Source organism: Pistacia vera, unplaced genomic scaffold, assembly GCF_008641045.1.
Source record: "Pistacia vera cultivar Batoury unplaced genomic scaffold, PisVer_v2 Contig212, whole genome shotgun sequence".
Taxonomy (NCBI): Eukaryota; Viridiplantae; Streptophyta; class Magnoliopsida; order Sapindales; family Anacardiaceae; genus Pistacia; species Pistacia vera.
Window position 1 is genome coordinate 680,720 of NW_022196016.1, and position 7,833 is coordinate 688,552.

Here is a 7,833-nt window from a genome sequence, read left to right on the forward strand (position 1 = left end):
ATTTAGTTAAAGTACCCCCGCTTATATAAAACTTTAATTTATGACAAAATCACCCCTATCCCTGCCGCCACCGCAAACCACTGTCGGAAGTCTCCGAAATTCATCGTGAGTAGCTCACCGTGACCACAAGGCTCCGATATGGCAGTTTTCGACCATATTGATGGAAGAAAATGGCCATGTCCATGGTCGTTAACGGCCAGATCTGGCCTAATATGGTTGAAAATTGTCATATTGAAGCCTCTCGGAGCCTTCTAGCGAATCTTGGCCATTTTTAGGGACTCCGACGACTTTTCGGCGGCAGTTCATGGTGGTTGGTTTGCTATTGGCGGTGGTGGCGACGACGATGGTCTGTAATTTGTTTTAAATATAAGGGCATTATTGTTCAAAAACTTAATTAAACAAGGGTAAAATTGAAATGGTATATTAATGTAAATTTATTTCAAAACAAGGGCATTATTGTTCAAAACTTTTATTAATAAGGAATATAATTGTAACAAAAATAAAATTATCTTGATAATCTTACAATACCTAAAAAATAGAGGTAATCAGATTACCTCCAATATTACTACAGTAAACTATTGATAATCTTGATTACCTCCAATATTACTATAGTAAACTATTGATAATACAATATTACACTAAAATCTTATATTATTTAACAACCAAATATGATAATCAAGTAATATAAGATAAGATAACCCATTAATCTTCCAACCTCCGATCAAACGCGGCCTAAGAGATTTGGTGCAGAGTTTTGATAATTTGAAAAACTTGGATACATCATACATTGCACCAATCCAAACACGCAATAAATAAAAAACATTTTAGAGACAGAGGACAGGTGGCTAGTGATGGGTGAGAGTGAAGAGAGCCATAGCAGTAGCTTGGTTTCACCGTCTCTTCACGTGACAAATCGTCATTTCGCTGTTGGCCCGACTCAATCCCGAGACCGAGACCTGTAAAATTCTGCATTAGGACTCCCATGTCCATGTGTTCACTAATGCTTCTTTCTTCCTTCATTTATACGCATATGCACAAATGAAGCAAAATAAATAGATTACCAATTAGATTGCAGCGCATGCTTTCGATTGTTTTCTAGAACTAGAAAAAGGGGATTTAGGTTTGATCTTGAATCTGTCTGTGGGTTCAGCTTTATCTTTATACGTATATTTTTTTTCTGGGTATTTCATCCAAACAAAGGAAAAGAGATAAAAGAGGCATGAAAAACACGAGGATGTTTGCCGAATTTTATATTTGATTTCTACGAAATATTAACAAAAGTTTAATTACAATTTTGGAATATGATTGTGTCACCAAAAAACTGTGCGAAGGAAAAAAGCAAAAACCCAGCTAGCAAACACCGGCCACTCCCACTGATGCAACTTGCATATTCCAAGAGGCACCTCCAGTGGCAGTGGCAGAGACAAACACAATACGCCAGTCTTAACACAAATTGCCCCCACCACGGTCACGTCACGTGCAACCCTGTTCCCAAACACCCACTACTATTACTCTCCTAGATATTTCCCAAAACTAATTTTTAAAAAACTCTTCTTTCTCTCAAATTTTTTTTTTGTGTGCATATTTTTATTGTTCTTTAGAAACTCCCGGAAAATAACCGGAGAGGGTAGTGATATGCTTTGGTTGGTTGTACTTTTGTTGTGTATGTGTTTTGAGATTTTTTTTTTTTTTTTTTTTTTTTCACGTGACAGGATTAAGCTTCTTCTTGAGTGGCATCTGGAGAGTCGAGAGGGAAACACGTGTCCTCCGCACCAGTGTTCCATAAAAAGTGGGCGTAATTAGCCGCGTAGTAGGAGTTTGTTGGGTCAGCAGCAATGGCTTCCAGGAACGTCTCTTCAGCTGCCCATAAATCCTTCCTCGCTTTCCATAAAAAGCTTGCGTATTTGTTAAATGCCTCTGCATCTGCATCTGCTGGCTCCACCCCAATTGCTCTCTTGAAATACTCCTCCGCTCTGCAAATCACAAACAAACAAACAAATCAACATCTTGTCTTAATTACAGATTAACTAACGGGTGGTGATCAAATAGTTTAAACAAACCAAAGTCAACAAAGGGTTTTCCACTGGTCTAAGGTAGGTGAAATGAACAAGATCTTTCTTGTGAAAACGTGGTAAGTCACGCCTAAAGGTGTGATAGCTTGAAGAAGAAGAGCTTTACACCACTGATTTCGCTATCACTTTTTAGAAAACACCAACCCAAATATGAACAAACGACAAGTTTAATAAAACGAAGAGATATTCGCGACTGTAAAGTATCAAGATTCGAATGGCTACCACTGAAATTTAATTAATTAATTAGATAAATAAAAGAAGAGATTTATACCTGTCGTAGTCATGAGCAACGAGGTAGAGAAATTGAGCATAATTGGCGAGAAGAAGAGGGTTCTGGGGCTCTCTCTGCAAGCTTATTTGATAAAGGAGCTCTGTTTTGAAATAATCTGCGTACTCATCAGATTCAATGTTGGCCTTGATTGGTGAAACGAATCTTTGCATGGTCTCATGATCGAGAGACTCGTCTCCTCTTACTGAAGCTTGCATTTGAGAAGCTTCGTTAAGAATTGAATTCCACAAATTCATCTCTTCTTCTTTAACTAATTGCTCTGACACCGACTCTGCCTCTCTAGTCGTCCCAAGAGATGACAACTGTGAAGCACCGTCAGGCACAATTGTTCTAAAATGGTCAATCCGGTCAAACCCTCCATCCCCATCTGTGCCGCTAGCCACCGGCCGGATTTTCCCGCCACCGCCATTGTTATTTCCTCCAATTGACGTGGCTTTCCCACTTGAGGAAGACACTGTAAAGCTCTTAATCGATGAAGAACCAGAATTTAAATTCCTGTTTTCCTCAACCTCAATCACCGAAGCAACTTCAGTTGTTGGTGGAGAAACTGAAACTGCGAGTGCAGGGTTACTAGCCATTGAATATACTGTAAAATTCGCTAAAAGTATCATAACATACACCATTAAAGTTGGTGTATGAGAGAACACTTGTTGAAACAACCACACAAAAGAAGCGTGCATCTCTCTTTGAACCCTTACAAGAATCCCTTGTAAATCTTCGTAATACAGAATCTCTCTCATATGTAAAGTGAAGCTATGAAGCTCTCGGATTATAAACACCATGGATGAAAACGCTTTTTTAACTGAAGAATAGGCTGATTCTCCTGCTTCTATAAACCCGTCTTGCCATTTTAACTTTCTCTTTATCATTCTTAGCGATATCGGAAGGTCCACACTGTTAGCCTTCCGTTCAATACTCTCTGGTGGTTCATGGGCTTGCCATGAAGGATCTACGCCGTTACTGTTATCATCACTGTCGCCGTTTTCATCCCCGTCATCTTGGAACCGGAAGGCGTCCAAGCTGGCACTGTAAGTTCTTCTTAGTACGGTGAGTTGTGGTTTTGATTGTGGGTACTCGTAAGACTGGGACCTGCGGAGCTTCGTTAATTTTGCTCCGAAGAGAGATGATCGGTCAAGTCTCTGCACGTACCGGCACACCAGAGCTGAACCGTCGTGACGGCGTCGTTTCGCAGAAGGTGAAGAGACCGCTGAAGCTAGTGTTTGAGAAGACGATGAAGAGTGAGGAACAATCGGTTGTGACCAATGCAAACATGTGCTCGCTACTTTTATTCCCATCCCTCTAAAGATAAGATGAGAAAAATTGAATCAAAATTTTCTCTTTTGACAAACAGGAATCTGAATAACTTTTTCAACTCAGATCCATGAAAAAGTATTCTACTTTGCTCCCCTTTCACCTGAAAATGAACAAACAAATAAACAAAATGAACAAATGACAAAATTTTCAAACGAACTCGTTCCCTTCCACCACCATTTTCCCAAAAAGTAGGAAGTTTAAAAAATCAGTTCTGGTTTCCCAGATCGAGACCGGCTAAACCAGCACGACAACCGAAAAATCGAAGGTAGATCCGAGAAAATGAAAAATTCAAGAAAGATTACGCGGCAACACTTACGTTTGATTTAAACGTTGTTCAATGTTAACTCTCGCTTTCTCCGATCAAGATCCGGCGAAGAGTTCCAGTGAAGACTCGAAGCGAAGTACAAAGTACAAACCGTAACTTCGCTTTATCAATTCAGGAACACAAGAGCCCTACGAGTCTTATATATAAACCGAAAAATTGTTTTTTAAAATTTAAAAAAAAAAAAAATATCAGAATCTAACTTAAACTCAGAATAAAAGAAATGGAAAATAATACCGTATATAAATACAGTAAAAGACGGGGAGTTCCGGTCTAGTTAACAGAGAACTATAAGTGTGTTTAGTTTGGGGGTCCGGGTCAGTAGCCGGTTACAATGGAAACTACTTTCTGTGATATTTTACTCCAAGGCGGCTAATTTCACGGACCCAAGTGGATCTGATCTGGCCGCTTAGAATGCGCCACGTGTTGACACCGACCACCAGCTACAGCTAGTATTAAAATGTGGTTAGTGTTAAGATGAAACCGTGAGTCACACACCGACTCTGTTTGTTGAATGGTTGAAACGTGCCAGTTAAGACGGTATTTATTTAGCAAGTACAGTATTTTGTTAATGGCGGTGGAGCTTAATACGTAAAAATGGACTATTCTTGTTCAGTAATGTTAACGTAATACTACTTGAGCTTTACTTTGACCTTAATTCAGTCGCTATTCAACTGAAATGTCAAAACTACCCTTCCTTATTACCAAAGACTAAAGATAATTATTCTTTAACATAATTAGTTAATTACACTTAAATATAAATTATTGAATAACTTAAAATTTGTTACGTGTTGCACTTACCCTAACCAAATTACGTGATTTAGATTTTATTTATAACAAAAATTGAATTGAATTTCACATTTTTATTATAAGAAAAGTAAATATAGATGTGTGGTGTAACCATCACTAGGTGCCCTGATAGTAAAAAAGTAAATGAGGATCTAAAATAGTTTCTTAAGCTCGAATCCCTTTTATGGTAAAAGAGCAAGAGAAGGATCTGACATGGTATTTTGAGTTCGAGTTCCCACGACCTCTAATAGGGGTATCCATTGGAGCTCTTATTTGACCGTATATCTAGTGTTTTAGGGATTAGTTGAGGTGTGTGTAAACTGACTTGAATACCTTCAATCATAAAAGCGATCGGACATCCGTTCATAAAAGAAATATAGATGTGTCGTGAAAATGATTTGTGTTGTCTCTAACTGAATTATATTATTCAAATTACAACTAAGCAATGTGAGTTTATTATATGGGTTATTTTTAATGTTTGAATTGAATAAAGTTATTATATACAAATAATAAAAAAGGAATTTCTATATATGTTTAGTCTTCTTTCTAATTATCATAAGCAAGATGGATTATAGAAATTGCTTTAATTAAATGAAAGGAAAATAAATCGAGGGTGTAATGGTAAATGCGTATCTCAAGTGCTAATATTTTTATATTTTTAATAATTTATCCGGAAGATGACAGGAGTATGGAAAAATATCTGTTTGTGGCGAAAGGGTAGCGGTGAGAATTCGACGGTCCAAAATGAAAGCACAGGGAGCCAGCTTGCTTTATGAAACGAGAAACGACCGCTGATGGTGACACCAGTCGAGATGAACGGTTGATAAATAAGAGAAATGAGAAATCAACGGTCATGGTGACTCCACTGGACATGTACGGTTCATATTAACTGATTGAAATCTTTTTCAACGGCCGATATTCTTTCTCTCACATTGTCTTTTCTGTTTTCTTATTATTGGCGAGGGAGATTCTAATAATTATCTTCAAAGAAAAAATAATAAAGAATACCACAAGTCGTGTGCAAGTTGTACTAAGATGATCCAAGTCGCATTAATATGATTATGGTCCGTTTGATGCAGTATTAAAAAAAAGAACAAAAAAAAAAAAAAAAATTAAGAGTTGTGGGGGTAACAACGAGCTGGTAGGATTTAAAAATTACCAAAAATATTCATTTAGGTTTGTTAATTTGTTAAATACCTCTGTAATAAAAATTTTAAAAATTATAAAAACACTTTTATCTACTTATTAAATACTGGTAATCAGCCACCACCATCAGAGGATGGCCGGATTCCCTGTATCGATATATGACTAGCTGGATCTGGTGGGTCATGCATTGAAATGACATTTTTCAATCAGATCCATCGTGGATCTGGTCGCGTTTGGTCGTCAACGACGACCACATCTTGGCCGTCGTTTATGACTAGTTACAGTAAAAAATCTGGCTGTCAACAACCAAATCTTTAGTCGTAGATCTGACATTTTTCGGTCAGATCCACGATAGATTTGTCCGAAAAAAACTATATCGGTGTACTACTGGCCAGATCCAGTCGCTAGTACGATATTATACCAGATCCTGGCCACCTTCCGACAGTAGTGGCCGAAATCTGGCAAATATGGGTGATAGGGATGTTTTTGTCAATTTCTAAACTTTTTATTTAGTTAAATTAACAAACCTAGGGATTTAAAAGTAATTGAATAAAATATAATATGATTTTCAAAATAGGGAAACAAACATGTATTTTTAGAATTATAAGAATAGAATAGTGTAAAAATATTAAAACAAACAGAGCGTATAATGTTAATACTAATTTTCATATTATCATAATATAATATAGTTATGACAATATGACTAGATGACAATCCATTATATCATTGAGGTTAGCTATATGTAAGGGTCAGTCGCAAGGAAGATACCTATCATATTTTTGGACTATATCGAACATCGACAAAAAATCTTGTTACCGTGCTCGATCGGAGCTCTCTTTTGAGTAAGGAAATAGCTCACAATCTCGTTATCAGTCTTGTGTATAAATTCACTTGGACAATTGTGTACGAATACCTCTTTTGTAAGAAAAAAAAAAAATTAGGTAAAAATATTTGTTGAGGTAACAAAAGGGTGTGTTTGGATCGCTTTAAACATTATTAAAAGCATTTTTCTTTATACTTTTGTCAAGGTGATTTTCTTTTACCGGCTTAAAGTATATCTTTAGTGCCAATGTTTTTAACACTCTGTAAGATTATCAAGTACTCTCTTTGATTGTAAAAAGTGCTTCTTGTTTATTTATTTATTCATTTTATGTATATACACGAAATATACGTATAATTGTAATCCCATGTCAAATAAAAATAAAAATCTAAACCTTTTATTAGAATCCACTTGAATATCGTATAAATATTGTTATAAAAAACAAGAACAAATACAAATAAGTATTAAATTTAATAAAATATGCAAAAATAAAAAAAATATTATACACGTAGAAATATATAAATTTACGATATGATCAACGTGATGCACGTGAGAATTTAGACTTTTGGTATTAGTGCGAGAGGGGTTTACATATTAAATGGATGGTGTGTTATTAGTAGTGAGGGAGGTCAAAGTTGTAAACCCATACAAAAGGTTAGTAGTGAGAAAGATACCTATCATATTTTTTGACCATATCGAACGTTGATAGAAAATCTTGTTGTCGTGTCTGCTTAGGACTCTCTTTTGAGTAGGGAAATAGCTCATAATCGCGTTATCAATCTCGTGTATAAAACAAATACAAATAAGTATTAAATTTAATAAAATATGTGAAAATAAAAAAAAAATTATACGCGTATAAATATATAAATTTATGATATAATCAACGTGATGCACGTGAGAATTTAGACTTTTGGTATTTAGTGCGAGGGGGGTTTACATATTAAATGGACGGTGTGTTATTAGTAGTGAGGGAGGTCAAAGTTGTAGGCCCATGCAAAGGGCCCAATCAAACTAAAAGGCGAGGTTCGTTCGTCGCTGTTTCAACACACGACAATCATTCGACACCAACAATTGATAGACA

At 36.2% G+C, this 7,833-nt stretch overlaps 1 protein-coding gene across 1 annotated transcript; it reads right to left on the reverse strand.

Moving 5' to 3' along the window:
- Window positions 1–1,670: 1,670 nt before the first annotated feature.
- LOC116129524 lies at window positions 1,671–4,129 on the reverse strand. Its single transcript, XM_031415257.1, has 2 exons — window positions 2,344–4,129; window positions 1,671–1,973 (listed from the first exon to the last, which is right to left on the reverse strand). The coding sequence occupies exons 1-2, from the start codon at window positions 3,654–3,656 to the stop codon at window positions 1,715–1,717; spliced, it is 1,572 nt and encodes a 523-aa protein (XP_031271117.1). The 5' UTR covers window positions 3,657–4,129; the 3' UTR covers window positions 1,671–1,714.
- Between the last annotated feature and the right edge of the window lie 3,704 nt (window positions 4,130–7,833).